At 38.5% G+C, this 20,863-nt stretch overlaps 3 protein-coding genes across 6 annotated transcripts; 1 reads left to right on the top strand and 2 right to left on the bottom strand.

Annotated features, from left to right (window-relative positions):
- Positions 1 to 4,514: 4,514 nt before the first annotated feature.
- Positions 4,515 to 12,637, top strand: akap12a (A kinase (PRKA) anchor protein 12a). The gene is made up of 4 exons (XM_057344456.1): positions 4,515 to 4,754; positions 6,203 to 6,302; positions 6,518 to 12,413; positions 12,524 to 12,637. The coding sequence occupies exons 1-3, from the start codon at positions 4,650 to 4,652 to the stop codon at positions 12,376 to 12,378; spliced, it is 6,066 nt and encodes a 2,021-aa protein (XP_057200439.1). The 5' UTR covers positions 4,515 to 4,649; the 3' UTR covers positions 12,379 to 12,413; positions 12,524 to 12,637.
- Positions 12,638 to 13,668: 1,031 nt separating this feature from the next.
- zbtb2a (zinc finger and BTB domain containing 2a) lies at positions 13,669 to 16,184 on the bottom strand. The gene is made up of 3 exons (XM_057344457.1): positions 16,029 to 16,184; positions 15,039 to 15,219; positions 13,669 to 14,833 (listed from the first exon to the last, which is right to left on the bottom strand). Exons 2-3 carry the CDS (start codon positions 15,209 to 15,211, stop codon positions 13,675 to 13,677), a joined length of 1,332 nt encoding a protein of 443 aa, XP_057200440.1. The 5' UTR covers positions 15,212 to 15,219; positions 16,029 to 16,184; the 3' UTR covers positions 13,669 to 13,674.
- A 260-nt stretch (positions 16,185 to 16,444) lies between these two features.
- Positions 16,445 to 20,597, bottom strand: rmnd1 (required for meiotic nuclear division 1 homolog). Of its 4 annotated transcripts, XM_057344459.1 has the most exons (13): positions 20,486 to 20,532; positions 20,201 to 20,262; positions 19,683 to 20,080; positions 19,485 to 19,593; positions 19,305 to 19,380; positions 19,192 to 19,231; positions 18,930 to 19,030; positions 18,401 to 18,507; positions 17,780 to 17,844; positions 17,397 to 17,473; positions 17,203 to 17,323; positions 16,928 to 17,044; positions 16,445 to 16,721 (listed from the first exon to the last, which is right to left on the bottom strand). In XM_057344459.1, exons 2-13 carry the CDS (start codon positions 20,214 to 20,216, stop codon positions 16,689 to 16,691), a joined length of 1,260 nt encoding a protein of 419 aa, XP_057200442.1. In that variant the 5' UTR covers positions 20,217 to 20,262; positions 20,486 to 20,532; the 3' UTR covers positions 16,445 to 16,688. The 4 variants fall into 4 exon arrangements, with proteins under 4 accessions (XP_057200442.1, XP_057200441.1, XP_057200445.1 ...); XM_057344458.1 differs by lacking the exon at positions 20,201 to 20,262 and having other exon boundaries at positions 20,532 to 20,597; XM_057344462.1 differs by lacking the exon at positions 20,201 to 20,262 and having other exon boundaries at positions 20,486 to 20,580.
- Between the last annotated feature and the right edge of the window lie 266 nt (positions 20,598 to 20,863).

Genomic DNA, 20,863 nt, shown 5'->3' with positions numbered 1-20,863 from the left:
ACCACCAAATGATTCATTAAAAAACCCAGATGATTCATTTAAAAACCCAGATGATTCATTTAAAAACCCAGATGATTGATTTAAAAACCCAGATGATTCATTTAAAAACCGTGTAACCAGCAGCCCACATATCTTTGGTCAGCAGAGAACAAGTCTCATCAGTCAGCAGATAACCTATATAAAACAATTCTCTTGAATTTCGTGATTACTGGCATTTTTAAACACATTATTTATGAAAAGTTGTGTGCACCCGTACAAAATATTTATCTATTTTATCTTATTTTAATGAGAAATCATTCAAACCAATTCGAAAGTGCAGTTAGGTGGTCTAAAACTATTCTAGAGCAAATGTGAAGCGGTCACAATAGTCACGTGAGTGACAAAGCAGAAGTGAAACATCTGGAAACTTTTCTGCACTGACAATTCAAAAAGTGACACACTAACACAATGTAGGCTAATAACTTTTGTTCATGTGTAAAGGTTATACTTATAAGACATGTTGTCAAATGTTCATTTTAAAGATAAATTGGCTCTGTAGTCTATGTAGGAAACTCACCACATGATGGCTGTGGAGTTAAAATAATAAACACAATCATACACATCAATAGTTTCTCTTACGGGGAATATTATTTCCCTAAACAATAACACATCAGGCATGCTTTGAACCCCCTTTTTTTAAAAACCAAAATATACTTTTGTAAAGAGGCTTAAAACTGATGCAAAAGTTTAGTATAACACATAAGCCGTTTGTCAACATACAGTAAACTAGTGCTAATAATATTCATGTGAAAATCATAAAACGGCCTTATTTTATCGCTATGCAAATAATAATGATGAACGATTAACACAATATGCACACGTAATTAAAAAAACATTAATTTTTTTTGTGTATACGTAAGCACCTTCACCGCAGCGTCTCGCGTCATTCCAACTGCGCAAGTGCGCATGTCTGTTTTGACGCACATTCAGCGATTTATCACGCTTTTTTGGTTCCACAAAAAATCTTAACGAATTATAATATTTGATTTTGCCTATTTTACAGAAGCCCCAACAATCGATCAAAGACCTCGGAGCTCAAGGCTTGGCCTAAAAAGTTGTAAAAGTATGTGAAATTATCCTCTACTAAGCGCCTTTCATTTATTGGTTCTTCTGTTACAGTCTGTCTCGCAGTTTAGTAGGGTTTAGTATGTTTGAATAAGGTGTTTTGTTGTACAATTGCCAGTAATTTAGTGTAAGATGAGCAAAATATCAAAACAGTCAACAGATTGCGCTCGTTTGGATATTTATCTCATGTTTTGAGTCTTGGGATTTAAAGACATGCTTAAATACGGGAAATGTGTTTTGTCTGTTTACCTTTTTTTGGTGAAGTTGGGTCTGAGCAGCAAAGAAAAGAGCTTGTCCTTCAGCAAACTCATTCAGGGGTGTCTCAGAATGCACCTCATGAAATGTAGTGATTTATTCTAGGGGAAAAGTCAAGGGGTGTTTTTTCGTAATGTTATGTAGCCACTAAAGAATTTCTGTTAAAAATAGTTTTTAATAATGTTAAAAGGCTGTTTTTCTAAATGGAAAAGAAAGTTCAAGAGTTTAAGTACAAAGCAAAGGATGTATGTGTGTGTGTCCTAACTTTTTTAGATTACAGAGATTAGAAAGTACATAAACATCCGGGTTCGTTCTGCTTCTCAGCCTTTCTGAAAATCCACTGGTAAACATTAAATTACTGGAAATTAAATAATTCACTTACCATTACAGAGCGAGGAACCAAAACACACAATTATGTAATCAAACCTCATTCCATCTCCGCAGGTCTAGCTTTAAAATGCAAACATAATATTTGTCTGTTATGCATCCATGACATTAAATCTGTGACTGATGACACTGATAGATCTTTTACAATGAAAGAGCTCTGTATTCCTGTGGTTTATTTATCAGCATTTCATTTTATTCCGCTTCTAGGAACTGTATAATGTCAGATGAAAACATCAGCTGGTTTTGGTTAGACAACCTGTGAGTTGTGACTCAAATTAACTGATCCTCTTATATGATGGACCACGAAAGCTCCAGCGTTTCAGGGCGTTTAATTGAATTAACATTTGTATAGTTTGTCATGTGTTTAAATCTCCTCATCATCAATTCTGAGACTGTGACAAACTGTGCGACTATGAGTCTACGCTGGGTATGTTTTTGGTTTGCCAAGTAAAAAAACAACAGGTAGCATCTTAATGATTGATTCGTGGCATAGACTTTTTCAGGAAACTAACGGATATATCAGCAAACCTTTGTATGTAGGATTTGCTCTTGCAAAGACTTTTTGTTTTAACCCTTGTGTGGTTTTCATGTTTTTGTTACTCAGCAATGTTTGCAGGTCTAGTGGACCGAGAGCATTATTACGTTTTTAAATCGATACAGCCATAAATACTTATGGAAATATACTTTACAGACGTTTACTTTATCCCAAGATAGACAGCATGGTTAACATTTGTCCTTTAGCTCTGTTAAATCACATTTATGAAGATAGGTGGTATTCTACTTAGGAAAAAACATGCCAAATCTTTTTTTCTCCACAGACCTGAACACCACACAAGGGTTAAAAGCCAGACGTTTCGTCTTAGAAAAAAACGGACATTTACTGTATATGTGTGCAGGGTGAGTGTAGACACAGATACGAATTTCCTGTGAGATTTGGATTCTGAATTCCTCCACAAAGTGCATTGTCCCCTAAAGACTTGACCCGAGGCTGATCTACAGCATCTGTGCATCAGTAACATGTTTGTTTCCCTTTTTTGCTTTTTCTCTTTTATTCTGATTTGATATATGAAGTTTCAGCCTTTCTCATCTCTCCTCTGGCATCTGAAGACTGTGCAGTTGTGTGTGTTCTGGTACTTTTTGAAACTACACCACCTTTGGTTTCAGCTTTTGGAGAAGATCAGCCTGCATGGACATTATGCACAGCTTCTCCTTAGACGTGAACGATTCAAGGTTTTCATTATTTACTGTATATGTTTTATGTATCATCAACAGAGGTCCATTTTCTAAACAATTTCTGAACCATTTTGGATTCTCTAATATCTCACTTTATCGAAAGGCTAAACTTGAAATGAGCAATCGTCATACCTAGACATTGAACTTTCAGAGGAATGTGAAACATAAACGTGGCACATAAGAGAACCATTGCGCAACATTTTCTGTGGTTTTGTTGATCACACTCGTGATACTGCGTTCACATGGCCCGTTTCATCTTAAATTTCATTATGATGAAGACTGTTCCTCTTCAGAACAACATTTTAGCTGTCAGTTGATTTCAATTCACCCTGTGCCCATCCTTTTATCATATATTTTTAGAAGCTTTTAAATGTCAAAAATTTTGTATGGACAGAAAATAGCGACTATTGTTACTAGTAAGAAAGAAAGAAAAATCAGCTTCTCTGCTAAATGAGACTCCCATTGCCACTCTTCTGCCTAATCTGTTTATTATAGGATTTAAGTTATTTTGAAGTGAAAGTGACCTATTTGTCGGAGTGACCGATGCATTTAACCCATCCAGAGTGTAGTGAACACACGCACAGCAAGTCGTGAACACACGTACACCCAGAGCAGCTATACTGCAGCGCCTGGGGAGCAAGGGGGAAAGGTCAAGGGCACCTTACAACAATCGAACCGGCAACCTTCTGGTCACCAGTCAAACTCTCTAACCATTAGGCCACGACTGCCCACTATACATTATGTGCATTAATAAGGTCTGTAATAGTAAGAAAATTGAGGAAAAAGAAAGAAAATTTTATTTCATCCCAGTAAGAAAAATAAAAACATGTTGCAGTCACAAGACGAAATTTCTATTGATTGTTAAGGATTTAGCATTTACTCGAAAACACAATAATTGGAAAATGTGTTGAGGTCCGTTTTTGTCTATAACTGTGAATTACGAGTTCTACATTTGTTTTTGTTAAAACAGAGCGTGAAATGCATGTAATTCCCTTATAATTGTAATTCCTGAGTCTACTGTGTGTCACTTTGGAGGTCAGAATTATGCAGAATAATGGACGTGTATTTACAATATTGTTACAGTACAAACTGGCAACTGCTCCCTCAAAGTGATCCTTAGACCACGAATACTTATTTGCATATTTTTTCTAGACATTTTTACTTTATAATTTATTATTCTGTTGGAATATGAACATATATATTTATTTATTTTGTGGTATAGTTCTAATTATTCACAGGCAGAGAGCAACAGCGCAATTGTGTCCTTGCGGGGAAAACTGTATAGCAAATCTATTTAGATTAAGTCACTCAAATAATCACGTGTGAAGTCAGTTTTGGAGAACATGTTTTCTGTCTTCCATAATCATACATTAAAACAAGCCTTCCGTGACCGTCCATCTTACATTTGGGCCTTTACATAACCAGATGCGATCAAATAGACATATTATAGACAAGCGAATAAACAAGTTTTCGTGCAGGTCATCTCAGGACACTGATGCGTTGAGGCGTGCCGGAGCGCGTTCATGTGACAGCGCAGTAACGATGCGTCCTAAAAGAGTTTGCATCGAGCCAAACTGCATCACTTCTGAGTGCGAACGCCACTCTGCCCTCCTCATTGGATATTCTCTATCTCTCAACACTTGTGTCGGGCGAAAGAGAAGGTTTCTGAAATGGGAGCTACATCATCATCATCCGCGCAACTGGACAGCAGATGTGAGGAGGACGCAGCGGCGGAGCAGCGGACTGCAGAGGCGAGCGATGCTGCGGATGATACGGTATGATCAACTAAACCTGATTTATTCTGAAACACAAAGATGCTCTGCAAAGTTTCAGAAGCGTCATCTCTGCATGTGAAGATGCAGGCTGTATCGTGTAACAGTGAGATGCTTACCTAGACAGAATTTATGGGGAATCGAGCTCAAATGATTTTTTATAACGCCCCCCCAAAACGCCAATGTTTATTTTGAATCTCTGGAGCTACACTATAGGGTTATATTGTGTTTATGTATATACAATATATGAGGCAATTTGAAGGTTGTTTTAATAAAGGGATGTGTATTAGAATAATATGCTGACTTTCCTTTATTAGTTTTGGCCTCTTTGAGGATGGACAACTATTTAACTGCAGTTGCAGAGGTCAGAAGATTAAGTGATTTTGTCCTATTTATATACGTTTGGCCTTGGATGAACAAAAATATGCAGTCGGTTCTGATGTGCCTATAGATATTACAAGATAGCAAATTCTTTTGATGTAGAAATATTAAAGGGATAGTTCACACCAAAATGAAAATTCTGTCATTATTTACTCACCCTCAGGTTGTTCCAAACCTGTATAAATTTCTTTGTTCACAGAAAGAATTTAGATAGAATGTCAGTAACCAATTAGTTCTCCTCCCTCATTTATTGGCGTAGGGAAAATAACTAATGTGGAGTCAATGGGGGATGAGATCTGTTTGGTTACTGACATTCTTCCAAATTTCTTTCTCTGTTCTCATATGGTATTCTTCACTAAAAACTCAATTTACTGGCACGTCAAACAGCTGATTTATGAGGTGATGTCTGCTACACTGTTTTCTTGTTTTGTGTAATGAACTTTTTTATTTGTATCTAAATTATTTTATTGCATTAGTTTTTTTAAAGTATGTTTTTATGATATCACAAGTAATCTCTTCGCAATATTTCATATGTTTTGTCAGTTTGGACTTAGTTTGTGTGTATTAATAGAATGGGATATCTGTGGTGCATTTTCCCAAAAGATAGAGGAATTTGTCTTTGCTGCACTCCACTGTACATTGATTTTCCATGTAAACTTGATGAGGTCGGCTATAGTTTAACAGGAAGTCTGTAAATAGGCTTTTAGTCAAAAGTGAGATAACAAGAAGAGACTGAATGTGTTTATTTATTTTGTTGTACTTATTTGTTTCATTGAAAGGCCCTCAAACTCCGTTGTGGTTCGATGACATTCAGTAAACACGTCAATTATGTTTTGGATTATTCACTAAATTAACTCTTAATTTGAGATTAATTTAACATAATTTTAAAACCAACACTATAATAGCCACAAAATATAGTCAGGCTATTGTTGATAAGCACATTATAATTATAAAAGTGGTTTTATTAAATAGAAAAGTAAGATATTTCTTGTTCTTTGATGATTTATAAGGATTTGTAAATGTATTGTTTACCTTGTAAATTTCTGCTTAATCTGCGCTTTTGATCACAGCTATTACAGAGGAATGGACAGATCTCCAGTATTAATCTAAATTCAAAGAACCCTGCAGATGAAGTAAATGGACACTTTGAAGAGAGGGTACTTGTAAATGGTAGGTGAACAAAAAATATTACTGCTGTAATTGCAGAACAAATTTCTGTGTACATTACATGACATAATTATACTATAATAAATACTTAAATTGTCCCATTGAGTCTTTTGAACATGAACGATCCCAACATTCTGTCCTTTGTAAGTAAATGATGACAGAAGTTTTATTTTAAGGTGACCTAATCCTTTATTTCTGTTCTTTATATATTTTGTTAGTTTGCTCAGGGTTTGTCGCTGTTAAAGAAGATGGCACAGAAATGACTGAAGACCTTCAGGATGTGGTCTCTCTTCAACCAAACACTAAGAATGAAAGACGAGACGTGATTAATGAAGACGGTGTTACTGTGAAGGAGGAGGCTCTGGATGTGAATACTGTCAATGAAGTTGGATTCAAAAAAGTCTTCAGATATGTTGGATTTAAGTTCACGCTAAAAAAAGACACATGTGAAAAGACACTAGCAAATGATCAAGTAGAGAAAGTGGCAGGCACATTAGAGGACTCCAAAAAGAATGATGTCAAAGAGAAGAGCACTGTGGCAGCAAACATTGACACACCTGATGAGCTTTTGAAAAGTGAGGAGACTGGCCAACCCGAGGCAGCTGAACCTTCTCAAAAAACAGAAAATGAAACAGAGCTGGATCAGGGCACAGGAATGGAAGAACATAATGTGAAGGTCACACCTGATAAAGAAAAGGCAAACATGGTTGAAACAAGTCCCGAGTCAGAAGAGCCGATGTCACCGATCAAGCAATTCTTCACACAGGGAATCTTTGCCAGTTTAAGAAAGAAAAGGAAAGAAGATGAATTACAAAAAGACACAAAGGAGGAGGAGGAACTCACGGTAATTGATCAAATAGAAGATGCAGAGACGTCAGAGAGAGCTGAAAAGAGGAATACCAAATGCATGTGCCTTGATCTACCTTACATTATGCATGAGGAAGACAAAGATTCACAGCCAAAAGGCAGCAAGCTATTACCTGAAGAAGAGCTTCAACATTCCATAGAAAAAGAGATGGTACAAGCAAGCCAACTTAAAAGACTTTTCAGAAAATTTTCCTCAAGAAGACAGAGTAAAGCTACAGAAAATGTTATTGAGGATGAGGACAAAGTCACTCAACAGCTTGAGTCATCCTTGGAACTGACAGAGATCCAGACAGTAGAGGAACCAGTGGTTGCAGAACCAAAACCTGCTGTAGAGGAACAACTAGCTGATGCTAGCCCTCAAGAGTCCAAGAAGAAATCGGACTCCACCGTTTCCTGGGAGGCACTGATTTGTGGCAGCTCGGCTAAAAAAAGAGCTAGAAAAACAACAGCAGAGGGTGAAACAGCAGACAATGAGAAAACAACTGAATCTCCACTTGAAAGTTCCTTTGAGGGTGATTATGATCATCTGACATCCTCCAATGAGCAAGATGGGGAGGGAGAATCAGGGTCCACATGGAAAGCCTTTAAGAAAATGGTCACCCCAAAGAGGAAGGTGAGAACTGGAGAAAGCAGTTCATCTGAACACATACCTTCAGACGGTGAAATGAACAAAGAGGACTCATTTTCTATGAAGAAGCTTATAGCGGGGCGTAAAAAGAGAAAATCTGATGGAAGGCAGGAACAGACATCGTCTGACGAGACTGGTAAAGATGCTGAAACGGGTGATGAAGATGATGAAACACCAGCTATTATTCCTTTGTCTGAGTATGAAATCATTGAGCCTGAAAGTGTGTTGAAAGAAGAACAAGTTGAGATTACAATCGAACATGAGATGCCAGAGTGGAATTCAGAAGGGTTAGAACAGGACGCACCAAATGAGTCAGAACCCAAGCTTGAAGGTAAAGTTTCAAACAATGCTGGACCATTAATCATACGTGTTCTATCAGAAGACTTTGAAGAAGTGACAGACTTCATCAGCAAATATCAACAACTGAGTGATATACCAGAGGAAGGGATGATTGAGGAAACCGTTGAAACGCCAATATCATCTTCTGAATGGACAACGCAGGGTGATACCTTAGCAGAAGACATTGTAGATTTGACAGCGGATGCGGTTACAGCCCCAGAGCCTGCCAGTGAGGAACTAAATGGGGATAACAGTACTGAAATGGTCTCAGCCCTCTCTCAACTAACAGAATCACCCAGAACATCTGGACACGTCACACCAGTGTCAGCTGAATATGGTGTGCAGATGTCAAACGTGATCCTTCAAGAAGCTGTTCAGTCCATCTGCATGACTCCAAGTGTTCAATCAGTAACAACAAAAGATGACATCCAAGAAAATCTATCAGTGTCATTCTCACCTTATATAATGCAGTCAACCATACCAGAAGAAACAAAAGTGTTTGTTGCTCATAAGAAAACAGAGGCAACAGCAATATGTACAGGCCTGATATCTCAGGAAATCGAATCAGTCGAAGAACATCTCTCTGCACCCTTAGTAGAGACAATACCTGAAGTAAGTGATGCTGTCCAGACTGAATTAGTCTATGATAACCTTACAGATGCAGCTAAAGTTGCAAGACTTGAGACAGATGAGGTCTATGAAGCTGATGTCTGGGAAGTGAAGACAGAATGTCTGGAAGTAATTATAACAAATGAAGAAGAAGCTGCCACTGAAACTGAACTAGATGTAGAGCAAGTAATTAAACAGCTGGCAGAGCCACTTATGGAAGTAGCAACTGAGTCCCAAGTGGTGCTTATGGTGGACAAAAAAGAGGAGTGTTTAACAGAACCAGTAACTGGTATTCAACTTGGATCAGTTGAAATGGCAGTGGTTGACAAAATGCAAGATGAAGCTGTGTTTGACCAAGTCATTCCAGAACACACTCATGTTCAAGAAGCAGAGGGTCCATTACATTCAATGTTGGAGGAACAGCCAGTACATTACATTAAAGTTACTGCTGGAGTTGAGAAAGATTCTACAGACATAGAAGATAAGGTACCCATAGAAAAAGTTGAAGTAATACATGTAGATGAGATACAAGTGGTCATAAAAGATGCAATCTCAATTACAGCAGAAACAGACGTAGATTCTGTTCTTGAAGTTGTTTCAGCAGATGATTCAGCAGTGATTGTGGAAGACAGTAGTCAGAAAACTGAAGAAACTGGTGAGGAAATTAACATACAGCAGGAGATTAGGGACATACCTGCAGAGCAGAGTAGGGGTGTTGTTGCTTTAGAAGTGGATCAAAGTGTTGAAACTGAACGCATTTCAGGAAGTGCCGATGAATCATTATCCAGAGAAGAGTTAGAAGAAAAACAACTGGACATAGCAAGCAAAGAGGCATCGCTTCCAGAAAAGGTGTCAGTTGAGGAGGCTGCAAAAGTAGATAAAGTTGCAGTATACCCTAATGAAATGAATACTGATCTGGACAATATCAGGGTGGAGGAAAGTGCAAGTGAAGAAGCAGACAGCATCAATACTGCTGAGAAAGATAAACTTGTAGTGAAGGATAGGCAGCTGTTTACAAAAACCGAAAGTGATGAATCGGAAAATCAAGAGGTTTCTGAAATGACTGATAAAGATGTAGCAACTGATCATGTAGACACAGCTCATGCAATTACAGTAACATATGTTTCTGAGATTTCAAATGATGTATTAGAGCACAAAGAAATAACACATCCTGGAGACAGTTCTAAAGTAATACTGACAGATCTTGAGTCTGTGATGTCCCAGAATGAGGCAAGAGAACTGGAAGCAGATAAGTTAGGTCAAGACGTTGAACACAGTTTAGAAACTTTCAAGAATGAACAGACAGTAAAAACAACTGACAAAGTTAAGACTGGCAAAGTTGTAGAGAAGGTTGCCATTACTGAGAACACAACAAAACAATCAGAGGAAGAGGAACCAGTAGTACATGCACTTACAATATCTGAGCTACCAAAGACAACAGAACAGGAGGAGGATACATCAACAATGCCTGAGATTAGTGCTGAAGCAATAGGTGTTGACCAAATGTACCAGACAGTAGTAGAAAAAGCCACAGAAGTCAAAGAAACTTCTATTCAAGAATTAAAAGACAATATGACTGATGTTACCAAAGTGGAAAGCACAGGGACAACTGTAATTGATCTTACTGTAACAGCTGTGAGTGAGTCTGTTGATCAGATTGATCAGGAGGAGGAAACAGAAGAGACCAGGCCAAAATGTGAATCTCCTCAGTTATTAGAAAAAACACAGGCAATGGAGCTGCAGGTAGAAAAGACAGAAAGGAAAGATGAAATGCCATCAGTAATATATCTGAAAGAGGAAGCATCTGCTGTTACCACGCCAGAAGCAGCACCCATAGTACAGGTACCACTATTGACCTCTGAAATGAAAGCAGCAACACCAGAAGTTACCGTTCCTGAGATACAAACACAAGAACCAATTGAACTCTGGGCAGCAACCCTTGAAGTGACAGAAGCAAAGGTAGAAACACCTGTGTTAGAAAAGGCAAAGCTAGAGACAGCCGTAGTAACTGAGTTGTGTTTGGACACACTAGTTGTGACATCAGTGGTTTCAGAACTTGAAGTAGAAACACCAGTGGTTACATCTATAGCAGGAACGGTTAATACACACGACTCTACTGTAACATCACTGAATCAGAACACAGACAATGATACCTCAATGTTGTCCACAGTGGTCGAAAATCAAGATGTGGAGGTGCCCACTGTTACCCATGTACCTCTAGATCTAGTTACACCTGCCATGACTCTAGACAGCAAGTCCGTGGTTGTAGCTCCAGCGAAAGACACATCTGTTGGGAATCTAGTGGTAGCGGAACTACCCGTTGACCCAGTGGTTGACCCAGTTGAAGAAATGCAAAATGTGAGGGTAACAGAGGGTGCATCTACAGCAGAAGCTACAGTAACTGGAACAATAGCATCATGTGATGGACAAGTATTAGAACCACCAGCTGTTTCTGTCACACCAGTAAAACCCACTGAAGCTTTAGTGGCAAATACATCAACTATGACCCCAGTGCTAGAGGTGCCAGATGTGACTCCAAAGCTTGAGACGCTAACTGTAGATTCAGCTGTAGTGGCACCAGCTGTAACCCCTGTGGTACAGACACAAGTTGTTGTTTTAGTGCCAAGCGCTGAACCTCCAGTAGTAGTTACTCTAGCAGAGACCCAAGTGGCAAAGACATCAGTTGTGAGCCCAGTAGTCGAAACTACAGTTATTTCCATCACATCAGCATTAACAACTGTAACCACAATGGGACAGGCATTAGTTGTGACACGAGTGGATAAAACAACTGCTTTGGTTTCAGAGACAGTAACAGAAGCTGCAGATCCAGTGGAAGAAACATTATTTGAGAGCCAGCAAGTAGAAACTCCAGCACTGACGCCAACTGCAATTGCAACACCAGTGGTCGAAACATCAGCACTGGATTCAATAACTGTAACACACACTGCATCTCCAGTAGTCAAACCAGCAGGAGCAGAAACATCAGTTGTGAGTCCAGAAGTGGAACTTTCCACAGTAAACTCAATAACAGTTGCAGAGACAGCTGATTTGACCCCTGTGGTACAGACTCCAGCTCTCGTTTCAGTGATTGTCAAAGAGGCTGCACATCCAGTTATACCACCTATGACTGCGGTAGTAGAAATATCATCATTGGAAACCCCATCAAATCTAGCTGCAATGGCAGATGCACCAGTCATAATCCAAGAGGTTACAACACAGCTTGCCATTTCAGAGGAAGCCGTGGCCCCACCAGTACATTCAGCAGTTGTTGATGATTTGATGGAGACGTCTACTGGGACTCCAGCACCAGAGGCACTACAGGTAACTCCAGAAGTAGAGACACCTGCTGTAGCCCCTGATTTTGTGACATCAGCTATTGCTTCAATGGTTGTGACGCTTGTTAACCCACAACCCATGATTGAAAAAGAGGTAATGACATCAGTTCTACAGTGTATCTCACTAGAAGAAAATGCCAAGGGCTCCCTCCCTACTTCAACAGAACCTCAGTCTGAGATGGAAGATGATGTCTGGGAGGATGCTGTAGATGGTATTGGAGATGGTCAGTGTCGAATGATGGAAACAGATGTTTTACCTCAAGATACTGCTGTTAAACAAGAATCTGATGATGCAGTTTGAGCATCGGCTCATCACACAACGTGAACGATATCAGGGTATGTGGTTTTATTGCATTACTTTCCGAACTCTAAATTGACCCATTATCAAGCACAAATGTTTTTGATGTTATGAATTAAAAAAGACAATCGCACAATTTTATGTGCAGGTTTGACAGGAAATGTGCTGCCTGTCTTCAGTTACCTGAACCAGCAATGTTGAACCTCACAACCTACAAACAAATAACCAAGCCACTGAGAGAGAAAGTATCTGAGAGAGTCGCATCAATGAATCTCCATTCATTGAGTAACACCAAAAACAAGATGTAGGCTATTCTTTACAGAACAGACCAGTGTATTTAAACTACAGACTTGCACAATAGGTTTCAATGTATGAAAACTATTTTTGCATTATGTTGCATTTATATTGAAGTTGTTTATTTCTGTGTATAGATCTTATCCTGATATCACTACACAACACATTGTTTTATTATATATCTGAACTGAAAGTTTTGTTGAAGTCTTGAACACATGTATCACAGGGTATAAATGTAACAGCTTGGTACTTATGTTATTCTACAATACAAAAATGGCATTTGTTATTAAAGACACGTACATTGTTTTATGTGGTAATTCAAAGGTTTACTAGTTTAAATAATTCATTTCATTTGACATACCCGATACACCTTGGGACAATTTCAAATAAGTGGATATACAGTATATTTGTCAGTACCAAGATTACCGCATCATGAAAATACAATTAGCTGGGCTGTCCTCATGTTTTTCTTTTCTTTTTTTTTTACATATACGAATGTTCTGTATGAAACACAATAAGGTTCAAAACAATACAAATCACATTGTGTTACCAGTATAAGCTGCCTCCCTGTATTAAGAGGGTTTGAAAGCATCTGGTTGGAATGTTGCGATATCAAAATAATTTTATTTTAACTTCAACATATTGCATTTTAGCTATGCAGCTTTTAAAACCACTTGTACAGACTGTTTGACTATGCATCTTGTAATATTAACTATAGCAGTTTGTTTCTGGACTTTTGTGAAACTTCAAACAGTATTGTTTAATACAGATATTTCAAGTTTTTAATAAAGTAAGCTTTGAAAGTCTTAAACATTGTGAATGAAATGAATGTACAGAACACCAGAAGTGAAAAGACAACTTGATAACAAAGACAAGTTTTATTTGACCTCAAACAAATACACGTATGATCTTAAATTTAAAAACATAGTTGACTTGGCAACACAGACCATGACCGCTGGAAAAGGAAAGGAATATAATATGGCTATACGATAACACTTAAACTGGCTAATGCTGCTTTGGCATGATATCTTGGGAAGGGGCTGTTACTTGAATTGTTTCTAAAGCCTCATTCACTCCAAGTGGATTGTCTACCAATGGCGCCGTCTCATCTTTAACCAAACACTGATGTTTTGGAACCTCAGATGGGCTTGCAAAAGGTACCGCACAAATGCTACATTTGTACCGTCTTTCTGAAGCCAGGAACAGAGCTTCTACCTGACTGTTGTCTTCTCCACCACACAGAACCAGACTTTGTTTGTTTACAATAATGTACGAATCTGTGCCCTGACTCAAACAAACGTGTCGAGAGGCTTGATTCGCTCTGCAGAAGTTCTTCCCACATGTGCTACACTTGTACGGCTTCCCTGTGTGAATATACATGTGTTCACGCCAGTGGCTCCTCTGAATAAACTTGCGGGCACAGGTCGGACACTCAAATTTTCGGCGCTTCATTTCACGTTCCATGTCGGTGCCCTCCATGGTGTCTATATCAGCTATATCAGAGGGCGGAGGCGTATCCTCCATCCACGTGTGTTGATCTGTATCGCTTATAAAATCACTGTCAGCATGCAAATGCTCCTCTTCCATTTCCTGACTATCTGCTTCAACACCGCAGTCATTTTGTATTGAGGATGTCTGTGATTCTCTTGGTTGGTTGGTGTGGACAAGCAGGTGTTCCCTTAACTTGCACCTCTGGGAAAAACGTATTCCGCAGTGATTGCATCTGTAATGCTTTCTTGAGGATGTTGTTCTTCTCATTATTCCATATGTGAGGTGTTGGACCACGGCAGCTGCGGTGTTCTGGGTGGGTGACTCTATGCCAACGGGTTGTGGGGATCTGTACTCCATATCAGAAATGTCTGAACATCCTTGGCTTAAAATTTCACATTTGCCATCTCTGCATGCTGTATTTTTGTTCTGTGCACTGCAAGTTGGGTCAGAAATCTGTATGCCGTAAAGCGAGTTCGTCAAAGGTACGTACTGGGACTCGGGGTTTATAAGACTCGCCTCTTGTAGTAAGGGGTAGGCATGCAGGAACTTCACACCCTGCTCCAGACGAACAGGGTCAATAGGCTGTGAGGTAAATTTTCCAGTGTACATCAGGTTAAGCAGGTAGCTAAAGATGTCTGGTTGTACATCCGAAGGCTTCAGTCGAACACAGTCACTACAATTAAGAAACCGAAAGAATTATATGAACCCAGAGTGCATTTAAAATAGTGCAAAGGATCTCCAAACGTTAATAAAGAACATACTGCAAAATCTTGGTGTACAGGGAAAAATGGAATAAAACATTTTGGTATCAATAAAAATAATACGGTTTCTAATATTTGGGAGAAATACAACACCTTAAACAACCAAGTTTACCTTACCCGTCTTGATGAATGAACAGCATACGAAAGTAGTTGGAAAAAGCCGCGAGGACGGCTTTGTGGGCTTTGAAAAGAACGTCTCCAATGGTCACAGTACAGTCACAGAGGAAGCCAAACTCCCTCTGAGCATTTAGACGCTTCAGAAGAACAAGACCATGATGTGCCAGGTCCATTCTTGCACCTAATACACAAAAATAAAAATTAGTAATTAGGCTTTAAACCTGCTTTTTTTTAATAAATTAAATTCCCTAAAAAGTTTTGATTCAAAGGTTTTTAAGCACCTGCAACAGTTGGAGGTCCTCATTTGTCTACAAATCTGAGTATGCATCTATGCATGTTCGTATCTATTCTAATAGTGTGACCTCAAAAATGTCACATGGCTTTAAAAATAAATATCAATACAAGTGGCATTTTTTCGATTAAGCACGTGTCAAACAACTAAAAGGAGATACACTTTTCAAAATAAAATACAAAGACGTAGTTCGTACTCTTTCTAGCTGTCAAACGTTCGTGAAATAGTTAATGTGATGAACTACACCTGTGGTTACTCTGTTGTGACACTTTTAATTATAAGGCAAATGTCAGTCAAAATGTGTCTATAATGCAATGGCATTCGACATATTTTAATCAAATTATTTTGGGGGCAACTGTATGTACGTACAGTATGTACGTTTAAAGTTTTGACTATGTTTTGTTGACTACAGAGGGCTACTAGCGTGCGCGCGCGCGCTCTCCGCCCATGCTGGCGAATTCCGAGTAACGTTACAAGTTTCCGCAGACGCATAGGAAACCCGCGGTCACGCAATGAATCAAATAAATGACGCATACAATTTATTAATTATTACAATATGAATACAGTAAACACAGAATGAAGTATAAATCCTCAGAAATGTTAATAGTGTTCTTCGTTCATGGTGAAGACAAACCGACAACGGTTTAACGTTACTCAACACTTTCAAAAGTGAAACGACCGTTCAGATTTTCACTCACCCTCTCAGTTTTTCCACAGAAATCTTATTCAAGTCTTCAGTTTAATGTTTTGGCACTTGGCAGGAGAAACGTGGCAATCTCGAGCGAGACATGAAGCGAGACCGCTGCTGTTTTCCGGAGCGTTTGAGTCACATGACACGATCGCGCGCCGCGCTCAACACCCGTCAATCAATCAATCACCCGAGAGAATGTTAGCGTGACGTCATGACTGGATTTAAATGATAACTGCATTGTTATTGATAATTGCGTTATCAATGTGCATAAATGTATTTCTAACATCAGCAAATCAGTAATTGCAAGCTTGAGGAATATCTCAATATATCATGGACATCCAGTCAAAGTGACACTTTATTGAGGCCAAACCTGACCAGAACTTAAGCAACATGTCTGATTCAATATTAGTTGTTTATCCAAATGAAAAGTTTAACCACAACATTCAAAACAAACAAAATCACTATTGTATAAATATCACCATGTAATACTGAAGACACATTTATCCACTATGTGTAATTAATTTAAATAATTTTCAGTGTATTAAGTCTGGATGTTACATTAAGAATAACGATCAATAAACTTCATTTATAGAAGACAAAACAATTTGTCAGTTTTAAAACAAGATGAAGTCTCTTTATTTTCTTCAAAGACTGTATCTGTGGATCCTCAGAAAATGACACGAGCAAGTTCAAACATCACCTATAAGGAGAAGAGATAAAGAGATAGAGATCAATGTTAACATTACTTACTCTCATTTTAAAACTCTAATTCAAACACATCAGAAGAAATAATAAATAGTAACTTTAACTTGTGATGAATGTCATATTCGATGCAGAGTTCTAAAATAACACAGCTATTTAAATAGTTTAAAAAAATTACTGAAACATTCATTTACGTTGTCTAACCTCGATGGTGATGAGAACGACGATCATCCACTCCAGCCTGAGACTGTGTTTCTCACTGAGATGATTCCTCATCAGGTCTGTTATCTCAGTGCAATGCTGAAGCTTCTCGTTTACAACCTAGAAAATAAACATTGGGTTGGGTTCAGTGCAAACGCAGTGGAATGTTTAAAGATGCTTTTTAAGATATTCTACGAGAACAAAAGTCAAACTATTTTGAGTTTGGCATCCAAACATTTAACCACAAAACAAGCACATGTGGTCAGTTGTTTAGTCACCTTGACTCTTCTGTTAATATTTAAGAACTGACAGGTCTTGTCATAGAGCTGCTCGAGATCTTCTCTGTCCCAGTAGAAGTCAGGTGTGATCAGCAGGTCGGAACTGAGGTTTATGCAGTGCCTGAAAGATTGTATCAACGGATGTGAACGGACGAAAACATTCCTACGATGTTGCACAAAGCATTGGTCTTTACCTCAAGGCAAAGAGCTCTCCTATTTTCTGCATAACTTCAGCCCTGGATAGTTTCACTCTTTGTCCAGATTTTAGCATCTGTTAAAAAAAGATTTGGGGCTACGTATTAGGGATGATTAAAAGAACTGTATTTATTTTGCATTTTATTCATAAATACAGGTTTTAATCTGTCTGGGTGACTTCATGCAACTTCTGCAACCAAGTGCATAGATTTGTTCTTTTCTTTTCAAGAGTCTCTGTATTGTTAATACTAACATCTGTTCTCACCCTAACTATGTCACATGACACATGAAACACATCAGTGCTTTATAATGTACGGAACAATTTCAACTAAGCAGCAAATGCTGGTATTACCTAGAAAAGATTACACATAAGTAGATCTACCTCAGGAATTGACTGGATGGACTCGACAAAGTTGTCGAGAGAGATTTCCCATATTGCCAACTTGACTGAAAGATAAAAGAAGATATTAATACAAAAAATACATTCAGAATAATGCTTTCACACAAAGTTACATTCAGTGCATTCAACTTGGAAATGAATGCATGAAATGCCATGCTTTATCAGTTAAAGGTCCATTTTTTGGAGGATCTATTGACAGAATTGCAATATAATATACATAATGTAACTATGTCTTCAGAGGTGGATAAAGACCTTACATTATGAAGCATTATGTTTTTATTACCTTAGAATGAGCTTTTTCTATCTACATAAACCGCGGGTCCCCTTACATGGAATTCACCATGCTGTTTCTACAGTAGCCCTAAATGGACAAACTGCTCTACAGAGCGCGTTTCGTAAATACGTTATCTCCTTCGGCAAAGAAGCGAAAACGCGACAACATCTTTGTGCTGTGAGAGCTGCCGTAGTGCTTCGAAAGGGAGGGGTGGAGTGAGCCGTTGTTGCAATTCGCAACATCACCGCTAGATGCCACTAACATCTCCACACTGCTCCTTTAAACTGCAGAAACAGACAGTGAAACTATTACTTCAAAACAGTACCCACCTGACAGAGACAAAGCATTAGAAAATGCGAATTTCTCCAAAACCACTTGTTCATAATCCAGCTCTTCATTAAACAAGAAGTTTCCCCGATGGAGTTTTGAATTTCCCCTGAGTCCACAAACAGAAAAAAATAGCTGTCTTAGGAAGTATTACTAATCAGAACAACAACTTTCGGGAAATCTGAAATGATTTCAACAGGTTCTCTATACCAGTGGTTCTCAAACTGGGGGCCGTGGCCTCCTGGGGGGCCCCAAGATGGTTCCAGGGGGGCCACAGATTTTGTGGCATTTTAGAAATATAGATATGTATCATACATTTTGAGCAATCAAACATCAGAAAAACAACGCCACCAACCAAAAGAATTGATGTTTTAGCATTGTTTAACTGAATATTTTCTTGGTTCAATTAAAATTTTAAGTTTAAGATTATAAGTCTTTATTTGGGGGGCCGCAAAGCAATGCACTCTACACAAAGGGGGCCTTACCACCAAAAAATTTGAGAACCACTGCTCTATACATGATGTGACTCACTCTCCTACTGAGTAATTGATCTCTTCATTTTCCCAGTGAACCAGAGCGACTTCATAAGGCTGGATCTCATGTTGCTCCAGTATCCTCATCACCGTCTTGACCTGTGGAGAAAATACATGCAGAAGAAACACTAAGCAGACACCCCTAAAATGATTTATTGAGCCACTTGCCATGATTGCAAATAAATACAAAGTGTGAACCCATCACCAAATATATGAATTTCAGAGAGCTGAAGCATGGAAGAGAAAAAAAGACTACTCACAGTCTTCTCTTCAACATTCCAGAAGACCACTGAACCCTCCCTATAACCCAAAACAACCAGAAAATCATCACCAACACCCGCAAGTTCAAATGACAAAACATCTTTTAACATACCTGAAAAAGAATATTGCGCCGGTATCATTTGGCTTTGCGGCGTTTTCTGTTCCCATCACCAGCACGTTAGAAGCATCTGAAACCCACAAAGACTTTCGCTGCAAATAAACTAAACTGCCCCACTTATAAACAAGTAAATGATGCGTTTTCATGTCACGTGATGCAGACATGACCTCTCACCTCTGGGTAGTTCGTTGATTTCAACAAAGCCATGAGCTATGAGATCATGGCAGAGTGTTGGTAAGTGGTATTGGTCTGCCGTTGCGTAAGCAATGCACTGCATCATGTCCTAAAGAATTGTAAATAAACACACAATACGAATCTTACTCCTAAAACAAACACAGAATAAAAAAGACATCCTGTGTGCTGATGACACACCTCCTCCTGTCTGGGCTGATTGGTTCGTGATGGCTGTTTCGTTCTTGGTCCCTTTAAGGTCCTTTTTCCAGGCATGCCTCCTTGTTTCAGGACAGGTTTGGTGGTGGTGGATGTGGATGTGTACTGCTTCCTCATTTGTATCCATGTTTTGGATTTTGAACTTAAAAGAGTCAGCGCTTCAAAATAAAGCGTATGATGCCTTCGTATTACTTCTTGCAGTCTTGTGGTTGAATAGTTGTATGTGGGGTGGTGACAGTTTCTCTGATCTTTAAGACATGTCGATGAAGAGCCGGTGACACTGTTTAATCCATTTAATGTTCTCAGAGCAAATCCACAAGCTTGTGTCCTCTTTAAGGGCTGATGTAACCTCCATAGAGCCTTAAGAGACATACCAACCCCTGCGAATGAAATAGCTTCAGGGTTTAACAATATATACAATAACAATATACAAAAATTTATGTTTACACACATAAAGTATAGCCTGTATATTGTGTCCACAACATATTGTTTCAACTGACCTTGAGTGAAAAACATGTCAACAATCACACTTTGCTCGCACCAGTCATATCTAACCTATGTGCTGTTATGAAGGATATATTAAAGATTATACAAAGATGTAAAACAGCGGGTTTATGTTACGATCATATATTGACAATTTACGTAGTGCTGTCAACAGTAGCAGCTCACTACCGTACGTTTGTGTCAAAACGTATGGTAAAAAAATGCAAAATAAATTCGCATAAGTTCATACTATTTCAAACAATAAAAAACGCCTTAAAGAGCTGTTATAATATGCAACATACCTGTCGCGAAATGTTAAGATGCTCTATGACATAAACTGTTACATACCAAGAAACGCTGTGACATTCTGTTTCATTCACATAAAGTTTATTTTGACAGTTCCGACGCACTTCCTGTATTCGCGATGACGATGCAGGTGGACGTATAATTGCTCCGCCCATATTTATTTACAGTCCGTTTTTTATTTGATTGCATTTATTTATGATTTTTTTTGCAAATTCCAACAAATCTAAGCTTTCCTTATTTTTTTCTAAGCTTAATATGTGGATAAATATATCATTATTATTGAAGTAACGTATAATGTATAGCTCATTTTAATAACTGATCTGATTATTCGTCTATCAATTCGTCGATATAGCTATTCAAGAAATGAAGTAACA

This window comes from Triplophysa rosa, linkage group LG10 (assembly GCF_024868665.1).
Source record: "Triplophysa rosa linkage group LG10, Trosa_1v2, whole genome shotgun sequence".
Taxonomy (NCBI): Eukaryota; Metazoa; Chordata; class Actinopteri; order Cypriniformes; family Nemacheilidae; genus Triplophysa; species Triplophysa rosa.
The sequence above is the reverse complement of the archived record's forward strand: the minus strand, read 5'-3'. Positions and strand labels throughout refer to the sequence as shown.